Source organism: Mucor mucedo (assembly GCF_025094135.1).
Source record: "Mucor mucedo strain NRRL 3635 chromosome Unknown EV154scaffold_64, whole genome shotgun sequence".
Lineage (NCBI taxonomy): Eukaryota > Fungi > Mucoromycota > Mucoromycetes > Mucorales > Mucoraceae > Mucor > Mucor mucedo.
Genome location: NW_026252348.1, coordinates 33,014 through 55,074, shown reverse-complemented (window position 1 = coordinate 55,074; position 22,061 = coordinate 33,014). Strand labels below are relative to the sequence as shown.

At 37.0% G+C, this 22,061-nt stretch overlaps 5 protein-coding genes across 5 annotated transcripts; all 5 read left to right on the top strand.

The window, feature by feature from the left end:
- The first annotated feature begins 8,499 nt into the window (after positions 1-8,499).
- On the top strand, positions 8,500-9,935 carry EV154DRAFT_544366 (uncharacterized protein). Its single transcript, XM_051604595.1, has 3 exons — positions 8,500-8,807; positions 9,139-9,256; positions 9,325-9,935. Exons 1-3 carry the CDS (start codon positions 8,678-8,680, stop codon positions 9,869-9,871), a joined length of 795 nt encoding a protein of 264 aa, XP_051456188.1. The 5' UTR covers positions 8,500-8,677; the 3' UTR covers positions 9,872-9,935.
- A 270-nt stretch (positions 9,936-10,205) lies between these two features.
- Positions 10,206-11,686, top strand: EV154DRAFT_552773 (protein-tyrosine phosphatase-like protein; the record flags this gene model as incomplete). The annotated part of the gene is made up of 2 exons (XM_051605078.1): positions 10,206-10,868; positions 11,631-11,686. The coding sequence occupies exons 1-2, from the start codon at positions 10,214-10,216 to the stop codon at positions 11,684-11,686; spliced, it is 711 nt and encodes a 236-aa protein (XP_051456187.1). The 5' UTR covers positions 10,206-10,213.
- A 1,421-nt stretch (positions 11,687-13,107) lies between these two features.
- Positions 13,108-15,011, top strand: EV154DRAFT_513329 (uncharacterized protein). The gene is made up of 11 exons (XM_051602019.1): positions 13,108-13,228; positions 13,295-13,332; positions 13,396-13,594; positions 13,649-13,735; positions 13,801-13,862; positions 13,923-14,049; positions 14,106-14,228; positions 14,286-14,425; positions 14,496-14,556; positions 14,615-14,759; positions 14,847-15,011. The coding sequence occupies exons 1-11, from the start codon at positions 13,142-13,144 to the stop codon at positions 14,906-14,908; spliced, it is 1,131 nt and encodes a 376-aa protein (XP_051456186.1). The 5' UTR covers positions 13,108-13,141; the 3' UTR covers positions 14,909-15,011.
- A 1,558-nt stretch (positions 15,012-16,569) lies between these two features.
- Positions 16,570-17,766, top strand: EV154DRAFT_591410 (uncharacterized protein; the record flags this gene model as incomplete). Its single annotated transcript, XM_051606895.1, has 1 exon — positions 16,570-17,766. The coding sequence occupies one exon, from the start codon at positions 16,570-16,572 to the stop codon at positions 17,764-17,766; it is 1,197 nt and encodes a 398-aa protein (XP_051456185.1).
- A 2,480-nt stretch (positions 17,767-20,246) lies between these two features.
- On the top strand, positions 20,247-21,881 carry EV154DRAFT_482783 (uncharacterized protein; the record flags this gene model as incomplete). Its single annotated transcript, XM_051598519.1, has 2 exons — positions 20,247-20,505; positions 20,560-21,881. 2 exons carry the CDS (start codon positions 20,247-20,249, stop codon positions 21,879-21,881), a joined length of 1,581 nt encoding a protein of 526 aa, XP_051456184.1.
- Positions 21,882-22,061: the final 180 nt, after the last annotated feature.

Here is a 22,061-nt window from a genome sequence, read left to right as displayed (position 1 = left end):
ATTTCTGTTTGATGACCATCTATTGAAGGCAATACAAAACTAGTACGAACAATGTGAATAATTGACACTTGAACAATACCATTGCTTGAAAATCCAGAAGATGCTTCAACAATTCCATAACCTGCTACACCCATTGGAGACCACAAGGATAGATATTGACCTACTGTTGGTGTGCTGATCAATTCTTCGCAGATATTGTTTATAACATTATAAATCTCCAAAGAAGCCCATGCGTCAAGCGCAGCGTAATGAATTTGGCTTGAGCTGAGCTCATGGGAGTACGACCAGTCACTGATTCTTAAATCTTTAGACAGTCCCCTCCCAATCACTTCTTTACAGATGGCCGAAAGAGACAGCCTACCAGACTTCACAACCTTCTTCAGCTTGCAAAACCTTCCAAGTTCGAAAGCTCCCTCACAGTCAATGCCGAAGGAATCCTTTACTTGCTTAAAGTCCCCACCAACCTGACGTCCAATCTTCAAAATGACGGGGGATTTTAAAAAGTGAATCAGGGAGGATGGTAAAACATTCCAAGTAGGATCCAGATGTAATACCAGCACGGATGAGGCATAGGCAATCTGGACTACTGAAAGCTTTCCTTTAACATTAGTGGTGATGTTGTATGGCCACTCACAATCAAATCCTGTGACCACGGATGTTGAACAGCTTTCCAATACACCATTGGTTTCTACAAAATGAAACTTTTCGACCAGTAAAATTTTCATTTCATTTTCAATCTCGTCATATCCTCGCAAATATTGAATTTGAATGCTTTCAGGCAATTCAAGAGTTTCAGAATCTCCAGTGTTACCATCGTCCTCTCTACTGCCTCTTGAACGTACACCAACTTTCAGAGAAGGTATGACATTTTCCAAAAACTTGCGGTCACCTCGCACATTGTCCGTATAAAAAATTACAGGACTGTCGTGACCATAACCTTCATATGCTTGCATCATTTTTTGGAAGGACCACTTCAGATGCTCAAGTGATTTAGAAGGTACTAACAGCATCATTCTAATCTCTTCAAACTCGTTACAGATCGTGTACAGTGCATTGAACATATTTGTTCCATCAATACTCGCCATGTGCTTGATGATTTTAAAAGAATGATCTCCTTTCAAAACCTTTCCACCTAGAAGCATCATCTGCTTGTCCATGTAAGGCCTAAGTTTACTAATGATTGCAGTGTAAATGGTCCTTATATACGTCTGAGTAGGCGTATAACCTGCGTATCCTTTTTGGTTATCAAAAGGCGAAAACGGCTCGATAACTGTTGGCATAGTAAAGAACCGAGTAATGCTTTGATCCCCATATTTAGCCTTCAGAAAGATATTAATATTAAAATATTAAAAAGAGAGGGGGGGATTGCTACCTTCATAGCAGTGAGATATTGCAGCTCACTGCGATCGTGCTTTAATGTATGGAGCTCACGCAAAACTTTTGATATTCTTTCAGGTCCCATGGAGTTTTGGATGCATGGCCTTAAAAGATCACCCACTTGCTTCGAAACAGCACCTCTATGACTAAGATAGGCCGGAAATTCAGCCTGTAATTGAACGGGCAATTGGCGCATTATTTTGGAATCATATCCATTAAACGTACTGCCACAAATACTACTCAGACACCTGTATCTTTTTGTCAAGATGTAAAAGCATCTATTAAGTGCAACAATGGTTAATTCAATACTTCAAACTACAAAAATAGGATCACAAATTCAACTGACCTATCAAGATCAACAATGCGGCGAGCGTGGGGCTTTTTGTTAAACCCTTTGGTTTCGATAGATGAATTGCATGTTGGACAATGCAAATCGTTGATCTGATTATTCAATAACAGATGTGGAATCCATAAAAAAATATCTGGGCGATACAGATACTCTACTGGCTTCTTTTTTAATAATGCAAAAAAAGGCTGCATGGGACGAATCCAAAAAGTGCCATTATTGTATTCAGCCGGCATTGCTTCTTCTGTCAGTCGTTTTTGTACTTCTTCGAAATAGTGGTACAATACACCATTTTGAACCTCGCCCGACAAGAATTCCTGTTCATCAGTCACACTTTCATCAGCATCACCGTCATCTATTTCAGGTAGTATACGGTTGTTCAGTTCTTCTTCTTCATCCAACGTGATAAAAATATTTTGATCTTCTACAACAGGTAATTGCTCTTCACGGATGTCTGAAATATCTATTTCATTTTCTTGCATACTTGATTCCTCAACTACAGCCTATAAATTTTTGTTAATAATTTAAATATCATGCAAAAAAAAAATCCAGTTTTACCTCATCAGCCTGGCTCGAGCTTTCACCATTTTGATTGATTTTTTTCATAGTTTGAAACAAAGTGGTTTGTCGAGGGTCATCTTTTTTTTGGATAGATGGTCGACCGGCGCTATGACCTACAGAATTTTTTTTCCCAGGTGGTCTTCCTGTTCTAGCCATATTTTTAAAAGAGTTAACTGTGAAAGAAGTTTCTAAAAAAAAATTGCACTCCCTGTATATATATAAACAAAACTAATCCCCGCTATGAGATCCAAGTTTTATAAGTTATTCAATGTCAGGAAAAAGGTACAATATAAAAATAACATACTGTTCATCCCAGTTAGACACCTCAACATGTGAATGTGTGACAAAAATCTGTTCCTGTTTAGAAAATCTATCACTTTTGGTATATTTATTAAAGTAGACAAAAAGAAGATCTAACATAATAATAACATGTCTCAAATTATAGTATGTGTGTTACCCATTTCAAATTACTCTTTTATCAAAATTTTAAAATAGGTAATAGCATATCTACGTAGAATAAGACACCATACTATGCTATTGTATTTATATCGTATAAATCTTTACTGCTCAATACCATTTTAAGCTCTTCATGTCTTTCGTATTAGCCAATCAGATTCATACTTAGTGATCGGAAGAAACACTAAATCGTAAAGCTATTGGCTACTTTTCAAAATCAGGGCCAATAGAATTAAAAGTTAGTGATCGGAGTGCCCCCCAGACTTGTCAGCCAGGCCACAAAAGGCCCGTATGACATGTCTGGGGGGACAGGACTTAATTAAATTTTTTTTTTGGCGAAGCCAAAAAAAAAAAAAAAATGCGTTTATTTAGACAAAAGTAATTATATAAATCTATCAAGAATATCCAATGCATGTGTTTCTAGGGTTTTAGAACTTTTATTAAATGGAACATTTCTCAGGGTTTTGTTTCATTTTTTAAGAAGAGGGAGATCTACATTTATTTCTGTTATTGCGACCAGGACATGTCTCAGTATCTCCGCAAATCTGGCATGTCCGGATACGTTTGCGCTTGAAAGGATTGCTTGCAGTTTGATAAGGGACGTTGTAAGCCACCTGCAAAGGAATACGTTCCTGTTGTATGCGGGAAATATAAATTGGGCTTAAAACGTTACTTTGAATTTGTTGATTTTTTACAGGAATTCTGTTGAACGGTACAGTTGTATTGTTGGAACGTCCTGGTAGATTAATTGCTGGAGGTACAGATTGCGGAATCATGGTTTCTGAAATTACAGATCTGACTTTTTGAATAATTGTGCTATGCTTTGCTTTGGCTTTAGCAACAATTTTGTTCTCTTGACAAATGTTATAATATAGCTTTAAATGTTCTGGCGTCTTGTAAAATATAGCCACACCGTCAGCAGATGAGTTCCAACGAGAGGCGAATTGGCTCCAATTTGGCTCTGCTGATGATTGACAGTTATCGACCAGAATGTCTTCAAAGAGTGCTTTTTCTTCAGAAGTATGAACAGGAAGGATTGCATACTTGGTATGTTGCTTGCATGCGATATATTCAAATCTACTGTTGTTTGCACGCTTTGTAGACGGCAGCAGTAATAATGCTACGTCTGACAAGCATGTGTCACCAGTATTTATCAGATCGCTTGTACCCGGAGCCAAAGTATTGATCTTTTCAACACACAAGGTTTCCATCAGATCATTTGAAATAGGGCAAATGCCGAACACTTCGTCAGAACCACAAAAATCCAAGGCGTTTGGCATACATGCAGTTTGTTGCGTAGCTGAGAGATGTAAACTCGCCCGGAGTTTTTCGATTACTTGATTAAGCCAAGGGTCATAATGACCCTTATGTTCGTAGCCAAGTCTGTTAAGCGTACCGGCCTATTAAAAAATTAGTTACTGTTTTTTAGTAATGTTTTGATACAATAATTACATCAGTGTTATGTCTAAGCCTGTATTCTGTTAAAGCGCAGTCAGTCAATTCTGGTCCAGCTCCAAAAGATCCAAACTTTCTTATAATGTTCTGATGAACACCGCCTTCCAAAGAATTGGTACCACGAACACATCTATACAAGGTTAGCCCATCTCGATCCTTACCACGAACATGGTACAATGACAAATCCGGAGGATCGGACACATGCCCATCTTTCACAGCCACAAGGACATTGACTGCACTCTTCCAGGCAACCTTATCAAAGAGAGGTAATCCAGATTTTACGCATTTCAAGGAACCAAATGACAAGAATAAATTGTACAGGCCTGTATACAGAATGTGGGGAGGAGGTATAGTTCGCTTCACCCTTTTCCAAATCCAAGCAGAATTTTTTGCCATTTTTTCTTCGTAACTTGTCCCTTTGTTTGACAAAACAGCAGAGACGTTTTCTTGGTCATCAGCATCTAGTATAAACAAACAGTTTCTGAAATTTTTTACGAATTCCAGTTTTAAAGAATGCTTTGACCCGATTTTGATGGAATCCATTAGATGGAAGACATCTTTAACAACCCTAGTATAAAGCCTTGTTTCAGTCGATTCAGTGATTGAGGCAGTGAGACGATTCTTGAACTGGCCATATCCATACTCAAAGTTCGCCTTATCAATATCTTCGATATCATCTCCGAACAAAGTCCGAGCAAAGTCTAAGGCAGAGACTCTTACATTATTTTCTTCATGTTCGGCTTCGTGCCCATCACCAGTAATATCCATGTCACCATTATTTGAAACGTTTGATGGAGTAGTTGTCTTAACAATTTCTAGTTCAACATGTCTTTTGTTATCGTTGCGCAAAAGTGACTTGTGAACAGAAACCGTTTTTGGGAGGTCATTTTTAATTGATTCCAGTATAATTTCTGTTTGATGACCATCTATTGAAGGCAATACAAAACTAGTACGAACAATGTGAATAATTGACACTTGAACAATACCATTGCTTGAAAATCCAGAAGATGCTTCAACAATTCCATAACCTGCTACACCCATTGGAGACCACAAGGATAGATATTGACCTACTGTTGGTGTGCTGATCAATTCTTCGCAGATATTGTTTATAACATTATAAATCTCCAAAGAAGCCCATGCGTCAAGCGCAGCGTAATGAATTTGGCTTGAGCTGAGCTCATGGGAGTACGACCAGTCACTGATTCTTAAATCTTTAGACAGTCCCCTCCCAATCACTTCTTTACAGATGGCCGAAAGAGACAGCCTACCAGACTTCACAACCTTCTTCAGCTTGCAAAACCTTCCAAGTTCGAAAGCTCCCTCACAGTCAATGCCGAAGGAATCCTTTACTTGCTTAAAGTCCCCACCAACCTGACGTCCAATCTTCAAAATGACGGGGGATTTTAAAAAGTGAATCAGGGAGGATGGTAAAACATTCCAAGTAGGATCCAGATGTAATACCAGCACGGATGAGGCATAGGCAATCTGGACTACTGAAAGCTTTCCTTTAACATTAGTGGTGATGTTGTATGGCCACTCACAATCAAATCCTGTGACCACGGATGTTGAACAGCTTTCCAATACACCATTGGTTTCTACAAAATGAAACTTTTCGACCAGTAAAATTTTCATTTCATTTTCAATCTCGTCATATCCTCGCAAATATTGAATTTGAATGCTTTCAGGCAATTCAAGAGTTTCAGAATCTCCAGTGTTACCATCGTCCTCTCTACTGCCTCTTGAACGTACACCAACTTTCAGAGAAGGTATGACATTTTCCAAAAACTTGCGGTCACCTCGCACATTGTCCGTATAAAAAATTACAGGACTGTCGTGACCATAACCTTCATATGCTTGCATCATTTTTTGGAAGGACCACTTCAGATGCTCAAGTGATTTAGAAGGTACTAACAGCATCATTCTAATCTCTTCAAACTCGTTACAGATCGTGTACAGTGCATTGAACATATTTGTTCCATCAATACTCGCCATGTGCTTGATGATTTTAAAAGAATGATCTCCTTTCAAAACCTTTCCACCTAGAAGCATCATCTGCTTGTCCATGTAAGGCCTAAGTTTACTAATGATTGCAGTGTAAATGGTCCTTATATACGTCTGAGTAGGCGTATAACCTGCGTATCCTTTTTGGTTATCAAAAGGCGAAAACGGCTCGATAACTGTTGGCATAGTAAAGAACCGAGTAATGCTTTGATCCCCATATTTAGCCTTCAGAAAGATATTAATATTAAAATATTAAAAAGAGAGGGGGGGATTGCTACCTTCATAGCAGTGAGATATTGCAGCTCACTGCGATCGTGCTTTAATGTATGGAGCTCACGCAAAACTTTTGATATTCTTTCAGGTCCCATGGAGTTTTGGATGCATGGCCTTAAAAGATCACCCACTTGCTTCGAAACAGCACCTCTATGACTAAGATAGGCCGGAAATTCAGCCTGTAATTGAACGGGCAATTGGCGCATTATTTTGGAATCATATCCATTAAACGTACTGCCACAAATACTACTCAGACACCTGTATCTTTTTGTCAAGATGTAAAAGCATCTATTAAGTGCAACAATGGTTAATTCAATACTTCAAACTACAAAAATAGGATCACAAATTCAACTGACCTATCAAGATCAACAATGCGGCGAGCGTGGGGCTTTTTGTTAAACCCTTTGGTTTCGATAGATGACTTGCATGTTGGACAATGCAAATCGTTGATCTGATTATTCAATAACAGATGTGGAATCCATAAAAAAATATCTGGGCGATACAGATACTCTACTGGCTTCTTTTTTAATAATGCAAAAAAAGGCTGCATGGGACGAATCCAAAAAGTGCCATTATTGTATTCAGCCGGCATTGCTTCTTCTGTCAGTCGTTTTTGTACTTCTTCGAAATAGTGGTACAATACACCATTTTGAACCTCGCCCGACAAGAATTCCTGTTCATCAGTCACACTTTCATCAGCATCACCGTCATCTATTTCAGGTAGTATACGGTTGTTCAGTTCTTCTTCTTCATCCAACGTGATAAAAATATTTTGATCTTCTACAACAGGTAATTGCTCTTCACGGATGTCTGAAATATCTATTTCATTTTCTTGCATACTTGATTCCTCAACTACAGCCTATAAATTTTTGTTAATAATTTAAATATCATGCAAAAAAAAAATCCAGTTTTACCTCATCAGCCTGGCTCGAGCTTTCACCATTTTGATTGATTTTTTTCATAGTTTGAAACAAAGTGGTTTGTCGAGGGTCATCTTTTTTTTGGATAGATGGTCGACCGGCGCTATGACCTACAGAATTTTTTTTCCCAGGTGGTCTTCCTGTTCTAGCCATATTTTTAAAAGAGTTAACTGTGAAAGAAGTTTCTAAAAAAAAATTGCACTCCCTGTATATATAAACAAAACTAATCCCCGCTATGAGATCCAAGTTTTATAAGTTATTCAATGTCAGGAAAAAGGTACAATATAAAAATAACATACTGTTCATCCCAGTTAGACACCTCAACATGTGAATGTGTGACAAAAATCTGTTCCTGTTTAGAAAATCTATCACTTTTGGTATATTTATTAAAGTAGACAAAAAGAAGATCTAACATAATAATAACATGTCTCAAATTATAGTATGTGTGTTACCCATTTCAAATTACTCTTTTATCAAAATTTTAAAATAGGTAATAGCATATCTACGTAGAATAAGACACCATACTATGCTATTGTATTTATATCGTATAAATCTTTACTGCTCAATACCATTTTAAGCTCTTCATGTCTTTCGTATTAGCCAATCAGATTCATACTTAGTGATCGGAAGAAACACTAAATCGTAAAGCTATTGGCTACTTTTCAAAATCAGGGCCAATAGAATTAAAAGTTAGTGATCGGAGTGCCCCCCAGACTTGTCAGCCAGGCCACAAAAATGTCCAATTGAATTCCGACAAATGAATCCAAAAATGTGTACAAGTGACAGTGGAAGCACTAGCTAAAAAAAAAAGACGTAACGGATTATAAAAAACTAGTAAAAATAATGACGGTGTCGATCTTGTCGATCTTAGTTGCTAGAACAGATTCTATCAATGAATTTATGGAAGAGAAAGTAAAAATGACTTGGAGTGTGTAAAACCACGCCTCTCTCTTACGACGCAATGTCTACACTAACGTGCTCTTACGAGTGTTTTGTTTTATTTCATTTTGGCTACTAATATCAGGTAAAGTCTATCAAGATGACGAGTATTTATAAGTTTTATGTTTTGTGATGATATTCTTATCAACATTGTTCTTTCTTTCTTGCCTTCCCGCCCACGCGCGCGCAGCCCCAAAAGCGGAACGTTAAATAAAAAAAAAAGGTTTTTTTTCGATAAATTTAGAATCAGTCATTGTAATTTAAGGAACCTTCCCTTTGTGTTTTTGTGATATCCATCCATCCATCCTTTCGATCGAGGCATCCATAGCAAACTAGCTCTTTTATAGATATGTCCACTTACTCTAAGAACCTTTTTGACATCCTCGGTGACGGTGAGGTCGCTCGTCCTCAACCTGTCAAGGAAGAGGCTGCCCCTGTCGTTGTTGACAAGAAGTCCGTTGGCAAGATTAACAAGGATGGTAAATGTCACTCTGTAACTCTATTTTTTTTTTCTCTTTTTTCTCGTTATCGCTTTACAAAGACATATATATACACACACACACACACACACATACACATACATACTCATGCAACAATTCAACAACAAATCAACAATGAATTATATATAAAAAAAAAAAAAAGATTCAGTAACCAGCCAATGTCTCGGTTAAGAAATAACTGAACAATAAGCCGACTTTGACCGAGATTCACTACTTCACCATTAAATGCTTTGAAACGAGAAAAAGAGAGAAATAAAAAGACACAAGCTTGCGAATGTTGAAATTAACTTTTTTTTTTAATTTTTGGTAGCTGCCCGTTCCGCCAAGGGTACCAACGCCAAGCGTCAACCCAAGGAAGGTCGTCAAACCAAGGAAGGTGGTCGCGCTCCCCGTCGTCAATTCGACCGTCACTCCGGTACCGGTATTGTGTAAGTAATTCTGGGGTTGAAAGGAGGAAGTAAAAGGGAAAAGAGATCTAAACGGTTGGAAATAATAGTGACACTGAGAAGAAGGTCAACAAGGGTTGGGGTAAGGCTGAAAATGCCGAAGCTGAGGCATCCAAGGATACCGTTGCTTCCGCCGATCCCTCTTCTGCTGAACAAGAGGTTGCTGCTGCCCCCGTTGAGGAAGAAGAGCAAGTCAAGACTCTTGAAGAATACCTCGCTGAAAAGGCCAACAAGTCCTTGAAGGTTTCTCTCCCCGAGGCCCGTAAGGCCAACGATGCTGATGAAGCTGCTTTCAAGGGTACCGTTGCTTTCGCCAAGGAAGACTTCGAGGAGTTCTATACCTCCAAGGAAACCAAGGCCCCCAAGAAGGCTGCCGAAAAGGCCAAGAAGGAAAAGGTCCTTGTTGAAATCGAACAGCGCTTCCAGGAGAAGGCTCGTCCCGAATTCCGTAAGACTACCAACGATCGTCGTGGTGGTCGCGGTGGTAACAACAACACCAAGTCCAACGGTCGTCGTGCCCCTAAGGCCAACAACGGTCCCGCTGTCAACCTCCAAGATGTTGCCGCTTTCCCCACCCTCGGTGCTGCTTCTGCTTAAATCACTTCAGAAAAATAAATATTCCATATTTTTTCTATTTAATAAAAACACGCTTGATACACAATTCTCTTTTGTTCTCCCTTTATTGTTTCAAATGCATACCACGTTTATTCACAGGAGTCCACATGAAAACGAAATCTTAGGAGACTTTTATAAATTACATGTAATCTAAAAAAGATAAAAAGGGTTCAATCCCTTTTTTTTTGGCAATTGTTTGAATAATTACAATCGTTTTTGTTAAATTAATATGATCTTCATGCATATTAATTATAAATACCCTGTTATTTATTTTTTATTTTAGCCTCTCTCTCTCTCTCTCTTTTTATTATTATTTACATCATCATGACAAACCTGAAAAAGAACCCTAAGCGATTGGCATTAAACCTCTCTTCTACAAGTCAGAAACCAGCGTCGCTATTGATGAACAAAGAACATCAGTTTAAGAATGACTTATATCAGAAGGGTCCCGCCTGCATCTTACCAAACCTGTATTTAGGCTCCTACTATAACGCATTAAACGTAACACAACTTAATCAATTGAATATCAACTGTATCATCAATGTAGCCAGTGAAATTCATCTCGTCACACCCACAAAAATCGATTACCATCACATGCATTGGACTCACCGTCAAAACAATCTAGCTCGTGCTGAATTTGCTCACGCCATCTCCAAAATACAAACCGCCCACAGTAAGAAACAGAACGTACTGATTCATTGTCAACAAGGAATAGAACGCTCTGCTGCATTGGTTGTGGCCTTCTTATTATGTACTAGTCGTCTTGTTGTTGTGAAAAAGATCTCAAGTAGCGGTAGTTCTTGTTTGGCGGGACAAAACTGGTCGTTGGATCGTGCCTTGGATTACGTTCAGGAACGGGCGCCTGGAATTCGACCCAATATGGAATTGTTATATGAATTACGAGAGTTTGAGAAACAGATAGTACCTACAAGACACAACATCCAGACAAGAACACGAAGATCTGAATCCATCACTTGTTGTAAACCAATCATATCAAAACCAATTGTAAATACATATCAACGTCCCCGTGCCTCTAGTTTTAGGGATCATACCACATCCACATTCTTATCCACCACGAATAATAATAATAAAAAAAAAACGCCAAATACAACCCAGCAACATAAATTAGCAACCGCATTCTTGATCATTCTCTTGACCGCTACTGCGATACACCATCACAAACGACAACAACAACAACAACAACAACAACAACAACAACAACAACAGCAACAACAAATTCAATCAGGAGATGAGGAGAATAGTGAAATTGACAATAACAATAACATAAATTTCTCCTTTTTCCTGAAACCCGTTTACCCTATTTTCTAACTAGTTAATCCGTCAACTGTTTATAACAAAAAAAAAGTTATTTTACAAAATAAAATTAATCATCTCATCTACTCCTTTACATATATCATTCCTCCTTCTCTCTCACAGTCTCTTTTTGATTATCCTAAATTGATGTAATACAATTGCTCGACAGTAGGCGTGTGTAAAGAACCAGTTTAGTTTAAGACCAAAAGGGTTATTCTTTGTTCATAAAAGGAGTTTATATGTGATACTTGACTGTTCCATACTTGAATAAAATAATTGCCACATTGATTTGTTTGGGTGGTTTATACAGACGATCGGCGTTTTTAAGGGCAATTATATTTATGACCAATTATCATGATAATCAAACTGTTAATTATGAAATAACAAGCTAAATATCTAAAATTGCTTAAACAATTATGCTAATTAGTATACTTGACACCCCATAAATTAGCATTTTCAGTTTTTGAGGAGATGAGTAGTTAAAGAAACATGACAACTTTATAAAGTAAACGTGTATAGACAGAATTTAATTCCATGGTTTTATTTTAAAAAAGGGAAAAGCTAGCCACGGCTGCATTATACATTCGTATAGGCTTTAATAACTAGCCACTCTAAATCTTGTTTAAATTGGTTGACTTTTATTGAGATAGAGACAGATAGTACGCCATTTGGGGAGTCTACTGACTATCTGGAGGGGAAGAGACGAGGGGGGCGCTTTACTGTACAAACTTTCTTGGTAGACCTCCTGTTGGATAGATGTCAAAATATTCTAGGGCTATTTACATAGTACTTTTTTATACATATGATTTCACCGTATAGTATAAACTCATAAGGTCTTGCTGCTAAGTCAGGAATATAAGTGATAGAGCACACCCCCCTTTTTTTTAAAGCTGGGAGTTCCAACTTTCATTAACCTTGTCTAATAGAATCAAACCAGAGCAGCATGTATCTACCATTGAGATACAATATGTCAACTGTTGTGTCAGGACAAAGAAAGAAATACGAATGCTATTGTTATAAAATCGTCTGATGTATGTATGTCAGCTATTTTAATTGATTAGTAGATACACTTTCCGTAGCCTAATTATAAAGCAAAATGCACCGAATGTGTGTCTTTTTATTCCCCCAAGTAGAGGAAAAGTAAACTGCGGATTTTACATGGTTGAATATCAAGAAAAGAACATTGAAATTCGTGGTTTTTTTTAGATACCGCTTGATAAGCTTTGTAGTTGACTATTGTGCTTCTCGCAGTGTTGATTTTGCAGTGCTTTTGTTTTATGCTATGAAACCGACAGGTATATTTTTTCACCTCCTCAAGAAAAAAAGAGAAAAAGTCATATAATGTCTTTATTGGAAAGTATGCATGAAACGGTCTTTTTCCTGGGATTCTGAAATACTTTGCCCTGAAAGATAAAGGTAAAAACTCAAAGTTACATGCAATCCTCCGTGAATGGTGAAATTGAAGAACGTGAACAGTAAAGTTCTTAAAAGGTGAAAGAATATAATTGCTACTCATCAATAGGCAATAAAAAAAAAGAAATACTTAGCAGTTATACTTCTTCCAAAATTACCTTAACCGCACCATTTGCATGACGTTCTTCGGTGATTGGAATGCCTAATATCAACGTGAGAGAGGAGGGGGCGAAGGGTGGCCTGTGAATGCTGGCCACAATCTTTCTGCCTCTCTCTTGCACAGTAAAAATTTTTATGGACCGCCCTGAATCTTTCTCTTTGTAAAGAATGATAACCTTATACATGAATGTTTATTCTGCCCTTTTGTATCCTAAAGTCACCTCCAAGGCGTAATTGTGACACATTGGTAAATGTTTCGTCTTCATTTTAACCTCAGCTCTGTCCAGAAAAAAAAAAAAAAAAAGAGAGAGACAGGCCTGAATCACTTAGTCGCGCTTAGTTCTAACAACATTTTCTTTGCACGTCATGAATTCACAAGTGGAATCACAACTGAAACAAAGGTTCCTCGAATTTAAAAGAACCTCGACAAAGATAGGGTTAGAGGAAGCTCTGGTATAATTTAAAAAAGAAAATGTCCTCCTTTAGTCCTCCACGATTTGATACTAAGATCTAGGTTAGGTACAATTCAAATCAGTTGGACAACAAGACTGGAAATTGTAAGCACTTTCCTCTAAAAAGAAATGTACGAGGCACGAAATTAACACTGCGATCGCTGATAGTGAAGTCCTTTGTGAGCTTTTTTACATTCAAGCCAATGTTCAGCATGAGCCAACGGAACGGGCCAATAAGAATATTCGTGGTAATTTACGACTTTTGAATAATGATAGCTTTTTAAGAGAAAATGGTGTATTGGTATTTGAAGTAATTGAGTTATACGATGATATTGAAATCGAAGAGGGAGCGGAGTCTTGTTGGAAGGTAAAATGAGGATCTACAATAAAACATCCACCTCCATATTTACATATGCCTTAGTATTTATTAGAAGGGTTCGTTCATATATCGACAAGATGTGATTTAGTGAAAGGATTAACAAAAAACAACGAATTTGCGTATAAAGAGGTAAAAGAAAACAATAAATTAAGATATGTTTTAAAGAAATAGGATGATTGACTTGTTCACCATAGTTTATCGATCAATTACTGCAATGTGTCCATAAACTTAATTCAATATATGCAATGCAACTAAGGTTAGTACATGGTTCTTTAAATAGCGTGTCTATTATTGACTTCGGGGTCTTCTATTTTAGCGAGATGATCTTTAAAATAATCGAGGAATATCCAGATTATGCCTTCATGGTTCGATTTAAATTGGTCGAGATGCAAATCTTGCCAGATCTTATAACAAGGTTAACAGTTATCTATTGTCGAGACATAGTAAGTAAAATTGGTGTTAATATTAGATAATGACAAGTATTGACCCCCAAAATAAGATCGAGTTTTTAAACGGGATATTCTACGGAAAATCTACTTGGTTTCTAGCGCAGTCCGTAAATAGTGGGCATCTTTTTATAAAGATGAAACAACGAGTTATAACTGAAATAGAGTCATACTCCGTAGGTGTACCTTATATTATGGTTTCATGTTGGGATCTTAATGGTTTTCTATTATAGTCCGATCTTGCAACAAATCATGTAGCAATAGCATCCGCTATGCGAGCGCTAGCAGGTATAGTTGGTTATTTTGGAATCAAACTTTTGGATTCCGAAGTTCTATTACTATTAAAAGTACTTGGTCAGACTTATACAGAGAGGTTAATATTAAAAAAAAAAATGACGCAATTTAAAGAGTGATATGTGCTGATATCCTTTTTATTTTTTTAGACTGGTTCAACTCTCACTTTGTTTGATCTTAATATCAGCCGATCAATTTCTTAGAAAACAGGTACCATCCCTCATCAAAAAATTAGACAAAAAAATTAACTATTTTATGTGTCAAACAGAAAGAACTATCTTTGGTGTTTGGTCAAGTACTTCAATCCGAGATATCTGAAATGCCTTTGTTGATATTGGTTTATTTCCAAACAGATGCGATCCAGCAAATAGAAGATAATGTTCGATCCGTCTTAGCAATGCAGGTACCAATACGTAAGTAACAAGAAGAAAAAAAAAGCTAGTGTATAATTAAAATACAAGGGATATGTACTCAATGATGGTTTTATTTTGCTTTGATAGCCAAATTAGGCCTCTTCGAAATCCAAAAGCTGTTTCGAACCTTGAAAACAAGCGCGATCTAGCCAGGTTATTTGTGGATAGCCTTGTATATAGTAAACCCTAGTAGTAAGGTTTCTCGTATATGTACGTGTATAATAAATCGATTATTTTAATACAATGTTTTGCATACTATTTGGTACGGAATTTCTATTGTAATGCACCGATTGACTAATATAATGTGAGAATTACCAAAGAACGGAACCTTCTTATGTTATTTTTCTTACGTAGAGAAGGTCACCGTTTCCTTCTTTACTAATAGGTACATACTTTATGTACAAAATGTAATGTAGCTGCATCGGTAATAAACATGTACATTTATTAACCAGAAAAAAAAGGAGAGGAAAAGACCACGCGCAAAATCCGACCAGTTTTATTGAATGTATATACAACAAAAATTTGACACTCATCACTATATTCAGCTGTTATTTAGATAATATTTGTCTCGTTACCATGTATACCTTTACTAGCTGCATAGATGCAACTAGGCAGACCCAATAAAATATGAGGTGGGCAAACTTTATTTTGTTTATTCCTAGTGGACAAGATTCCCATTCTTTTATTTGTGTACAAATAAAAAAGAAGGGGAAGTAAACAGGGCCGGCGTACCAAGATCGCTAGAAAAGATCATCACTGAACTTAGGGGGTAAATGGCATTGTTGTTTTTCTTTTGAAGTAAAAAAAAGCACAGACTGAGAAAGATATTCAGCTTGCTTAAGAAAAAACGGAGGCATGTTGATCAGTCATTAATTAGGTTGACACACACAATATACAGAGTTATTGTCAGAACGAGGCTTCTTCTAAACTTGTTTAGAGACTCATTCTAATATGTCAAAACTAAAAAAAGTAAAAAGAAAAGGATGCATCATCAGTGCTAATTCCCACTACTATTGCAAATCTCTGGATGAAATAAGAATTTTTTTCTCAGTCATTGCAGTAATGTGAAATACAGACCTTTGTTATCTAAAAATTTACAGATATAAACAAAACAGTATTAGCGCGATAGACACGTTATATGTGGCAGGCATCATCGTTTGAGTCTTGCTTAAAAAAAACAGACCATCACTCGCATAAAATTCAACATAGTGTTTACCTACTCCATTTTTTTTCTCTACATTGAGGTGTAATGTTTGGAACAATAGATCTTTAAAATAAATTAAAACCTACCAAACGCTTATCAACACAACTAAGTGCGCACCAGTCAATAGAACAGAGAGTGCATGTAACGAAGATCCCCTATGTAGTATGAGCCATCGATACATGAAATATTAAAAGTATCATACTAGTGTATGGTACTCTCCTATTTTCATTTTATTTTTTTTTCGAAAGTCAGCTTTCAAATGTTATCAATCATTTTTTTTTTGTCATTCATTGTAGTTGTAACAATTTTGATAAAAAGGGGAGGGGGACATCCTAATAGGGGAAATAATAGAGGGTGAAAAAAAGGGTAATAATAGAGGAAGAAATGTTTATTATGTGCATATCAAAATATAATGTACAGTGCCTTACGGAGCTATGTTATCTGTTTCTTTGTTCAAATACCTAGTGATTCTTATTTAATTACAACCGACGACAAAAAAAAAAAATCATATAAAAAGTAGCCAGATAATTCCATTTCTTTTTTTCTTTTTTTTTCTTTCATAATATTATCTTTTTATTTATATCTTATATAATATAATACACAATAATGCAACTTAAATTCGCTTCCCTTGGTCTAGTCGCCGCTGCCCTTATGTCAGCTGTCAATGCTGCCTCTGTTGTTGACGCTAATGGCAACAATGTTCAACTTTCCCGTACTGCTTACGACATTGCCAACAATCTTTTGGTAGCTGATAATGCCAACCATGCTCGTGTCAATGTTGCCCATAAGCGTGATGTCAGCTCTCGCAGAAAGATTTCTGATGCTATCCGTCGTCGTAACACCCGTCGTAGTGAAAACGAGCCTGATGAGGAAGAAGAGGATGAGAACGAGGCTGACGAAAATGAAGCTGATGAGAATGAAGCTGATGAAAATGAAGCTGATGAAAATGAGGTCAACGAGAGCAGTGTCTCACATGCTATGCGTCGTCGTGGTGCTGAAGCCGACGAAGAAGAGGTTGATGAAGAAGAGGTTGATGAAGAAGAGGTTGATGAAACCGAAGCTTCTCTTGCTCGTCGCTGGGAAGAAGATGAAAGTGCTGCCGAGTGGGACGAGGACGAGAATGAATGGGATGAAGAAGAGGTTGACGAGAACGAATGGAAGCGTCGTAGTTGGGGAAATGAAAATGAACCCGATGAGAATGAAGCCGATGAAAATGAAGCTGATGAAAACGAAGCCGATGAGAATGAAGCCGATGAAAATGAGGCTGATGAAAACGAAGCTGATGAAAACGAAGCTGATGAAAACGAAGCTGATGAAAATGAAGCCGACGAGAATGAAGCCGATGAAAATGAGGCTGATGAAAACGAAGCTGATGAAAACGAAGTCGACGAAAATGAATGGAAGCGTCGCTCAGTAGATGATCAAAAGATCACCCGTCGTTGGGGTGATGAAGAGGATGAGGATGAAAATGAGGTCGACGAAAACGAGTGGGATGAAAATGAAGCCGATGAGAATGAATGGAAGCGTCGCTCCAATCTTGCCCGTCGTCGTTGGGGTGATGAAGAGGATGAGGACGAGAATGAAGCTGATGAGAACGAATGGGATGAAGACGAAAATGAGGCTGACGAGAACGAATGGAAGCGTCGTGCTGTTGATGATGAAGATGACGAGCCTGAGGAGTTTGGTGAGGACGAAGTCAGTGCTGCTAACAAGAAGCAAATGTTGAAGAACATGCGTCGTGGTTTACCTGTTGTTGGCGACCTCTTGGGCGGTGGTTCTTCTACCGGTGGTGGCATTATCTAAATAATGTTTAGTTTGAACTCATGACATATAATTCTATAAGTCTATCACATTATTATCTTATTATTTCTCATCTCTAACATCTAGCATTTTCATATCACACATTTTGACCTCATTTTTTTCGTATTAATATGGATCTAATAAAAAGTCTATAGCTGAAATATCACAATATAACTTGAGATTGTATTATTATGTGTATGCATTCAATTAGTATTCTATGGAATATACTATATTTTAATTTGGCCAAGGAGTATGTCTTCAGTATTCGTAATATCCAAATTAGCTCTTTGTAGTTTCAGCAGACTAGTACCGGGTTGTATGCAGAAAAACAGCTGATGTCTCAAGTATAATTATAGTGAACGCAGAGAGGCTAATCTAATTTGAGAGAGAATATTAAGGAGAAATTCTAAGATTGTCTAACCACCTTTTCAGTAAGTTAAGATCTGATGGATCGGCCGTCTATGATTTCAGTTCGGAATTTTTTTTATCCCGACAATTTTCTTCAAGTTAACCTTTCTAAACCATGGATAAAATCCTTAGCATCTTACTATTATTGTATTTTTTGTAGTAGTAGACAAATTTATGAAAGCAAGAGTAAAGTCAAAGATTTCTGCTTCAATTTTTTTCCCCTTAGAATTCTCGGTCTTACCGGATTCAGCTTTGGTATCAACTGATTTAAGCTTATGATCGGAAAGTCAAGTTTTGGCTGTTATATTACGATATTGATAAATTTACGCTCTTTTGTTACGTGTACCCTCAAAAGCAAGACGAGATTTTTTAAAATAAACATTTCAAAACTCGGGAAAGATGCAATTTAGAATAAAAAAAAAAAATAACTACTCAGAAAAAAAAAGTTCGAATGACTTTGATAGGTTCAAATTAGCATGTCACATGGTAATGATTATGCACAATAAACAGACAAAAAGATCTACATAACAATTGGATCACTCAAAATTGCGTACATGTAAATTATTTTTGTTTGTGTTTGTATCAATCTAAGAAATAATTTTATATGTTAGGCAGTAGCTAAAGAAAGGAAATCTATAGAATGTGCTCGTGAAACAGCTGAAAAATTGAAAAATTAGACATCCCTCGTAAACCCCTTGTATTACCGAGTCATTGATAAAATCCTTTACATCTGTAAACTGAGGATGCTCAAATATTACAACTATTTTCTTTTTCTTTTAAAGCATCCATTTATACTAAGACAGTGGAAGAACATCATCATTATCATATTCTTTTTTATCTATGTATAGTTTTTTTAATTTTAAATATAACAGCTGAATTCTGTGGCCCAAACAATTTTTTCCACACAAATGGGAGATATTACTGTAAAGTTTTAGAAAATTTTATACTTGACTGAGGATGTGCACATCGTCGCGCGCAAACAAAAATAGTAGCACAGCCATCTCCTGAAGGAGCTTGTAATAGTATCACCCTTGTCATTTATATACTTTCTATCGCTGTATTTATTCCGTTAAAAGAAAAAGAAAGAGGGAGGCGGGATATTAATCTACAAAGCACTGAAAGGATGATAGTTTGCACTTTTTCACTGTCAATTAGCTTTATATACTTCTTTCTGTTCACTGCTTAATTTTGTTTATGAGCTCACGGGGGAAAAAAATAAACAACAAGGTATAATTCTTATTGTCTATTGTGACCTAATCAAATTACTATTTTTCGCTCCTAACAAGTGTTTAATATAAGCGTACGTGTTCTGCATAGAAACAGAATTACAAATATTTAAAACTACCATTTTGTGAATACCAAGAATAAAACAGTCTAAAGTATGCAAACCATAGTAAAGTGCATAGCAAAAGGTATTTCATGTACATGTTTGAAAATAGATATTCGTGACTTTTGCTACGATCTTGAATACAAAAAAAATATATGCAAACTTTTAACAAATTTCTAATTTTTAGAAATGTCTTATATAATTTCAAGCTTAACAATATTCGAAAGATAAGATAACAAAAATATTTTTTTAAAAATGCCAATGATAGGTACTAATTAAATTTTGTCATCATCTGTCAATGTTATCCACATTGAGTATAAGCTTTGTTATTATAAATAAAGCAAACTGTCCTTCAATTTTGTTTTATACCACATACTGCATGATCAACCTGCGAATCATACATTTGTACTAGAAAATTTGTATTTGGTCCATGATTTATCCACTGAGCTGCTTAGTTTAGCATGTGTTCAATGACACTCCTCTTTGTTCTAATTCGATTGCAACTAAACGAAAAGACTATCCTTAATTTTTACTAAGAATATGAGAATATATATTTTTTTTTAAAAAAAAAAAAATGTATATAAGAAACCCGGTTTTCCTTTTCGTAAATTATTATCAATCTTCATTTGAAAGCTTATAGAAGTAACATTAAAACATTTTACTATCACATATACCAACCAATACTAATACAGTTATTTATAGATTTTATATTCCCTAGCAAATACCAAATTTTCTAAACTTAACAAAAATGCATATGAAATTCGTTCCCCTTGGTCTTATTGCCAGTATCTTGGCTTCCGTCTCTGCTCGTTCTTTGTATTCTGAAGGTGACCTTATCGCTCGTGATGCAGCCAGCGTTGCCGATGTTTCAGGTAACAACATCCAACTTCAAGATACCGTTTCAAACATTCTTAATGGTCTTTTGGTTGCTGGTAATGCTAACGGTGTTCATGCTGTTGTTGCTGGCGAAGATACTGTTGGCGGTGGTCATCTCGGTGGAAACAAGGGTTAGTACCAGTGTAGCCATTCAATTTAATTTTACTCATAATTGATTAACATAGATCTCCATGTTGGTGGCAATAATCTTGAGCACGGTATCGAGCTCGAAAACGATATCGATGTTGAAGACGTTGAAGTCGACGATGTTGATGTTGAGGGTGTTGACCTTGAGGATGTTGAAGTTGATGACGATCTTGCAGTCACTGATGACGCTGATATTGAAGAAGAGCTCGATGTCGAAGAGACCGCTGATGTTGATGTTGATGTTGACACTGATTTAGACATCGAGGAAGATGCTGATGTTGAGGTTGAGACCGAGGTTGAAGTTGAAGCTGATGCTGACGTTGATGTTGAAACCGAATTAGAGAAGCGTGGTACTGTTGACGCTAATGGCAACAATGTTCAACTCAAGGATACCGTCAAAAATATTGCTAACGGTGCCATCGTTGCCGGTAATGCCAATGGTGCCGATGTCGATGTTGCTCGTCGTGGTTTAGTTTCTGCCAACGGTAACAATGTTCAAACCAAGGATACCATCAGCGACATTGCTAACTGTGCCAAGGTTGTTGGTAACGCCAACGGTGTCAAAGCCAAGGTTGCTCGTCGTAGTGCTGTTGAAGCCAATGGTAACAATGTTCAACTCGATAAGACTGTCCATAACATTGGCAATGGTCTTTTAGTTGCTGGTAATGCCAACGGTGTCGTTGCTAAAGTTCTCGGTTTAAAGAAACGTGGTACTGTCGACGCTAATGGCAACAATGTTCAACTCAAGGATACCGTCAAAAATATTGCTAACGGTGCCATCGTTGCAGATAATGCCAATGGTGTCGTTGCCGATGTTGCTCGTCGTGGTTTAGTTTCTGCCAACGGTAACAATGTTCAAACCAAGGATACCATCAGCAACATTGCTAACTGTGCCAAGGTTGTTGGTAACGCCAATGGTGTTAAAGCTAAGGTTGCTCGTCGTGCTTTGGTCAAAGCAAGTGGTAACAATGTTCAAACCAAGGACACTATCTCCAACATAGCTAATCGTCCTGTCATTGCCAATAACCTTAATGGTCTTATCGCTAAAGTCCTCGGTCGTCGTGGTGAAATTGAAGCCAATGGAAACAACGTTCAAGCTGCAGACACCATTTCCAACATTGCTAATAAGGCAATCGTTGCTGACAATGCCAATGGTGTTGTAGCAAAAGTAATCAGCCGTCGTGGTACTGTTGATGCTAACGGTAACAATGTTCAACTCAAGGATACTGCTACCAATATTGCCAATGGTCTCTATGCAGTTGGTAACGCCAACGGTATTGATGCAGATGTTGCCAAAAGAGGTACTATTGAAGAATCACTCGATGTAGATGCAGCCGACGCTTTAGATTCAACCTTTTAAACAGAGTATCTTTTTTGATATCAACACTATTTATTTATTATTCTTCTGCACCTTCATATTTTGCTCTTTTTCATCTCGATAAAGTTCTAAATATATAGTAGGCTTATCTAATTATATTCTTCTTCCCAATAACTACTGACACCCTTATAATAAAAAGTCTGTAAAATCGTATTACTAAAA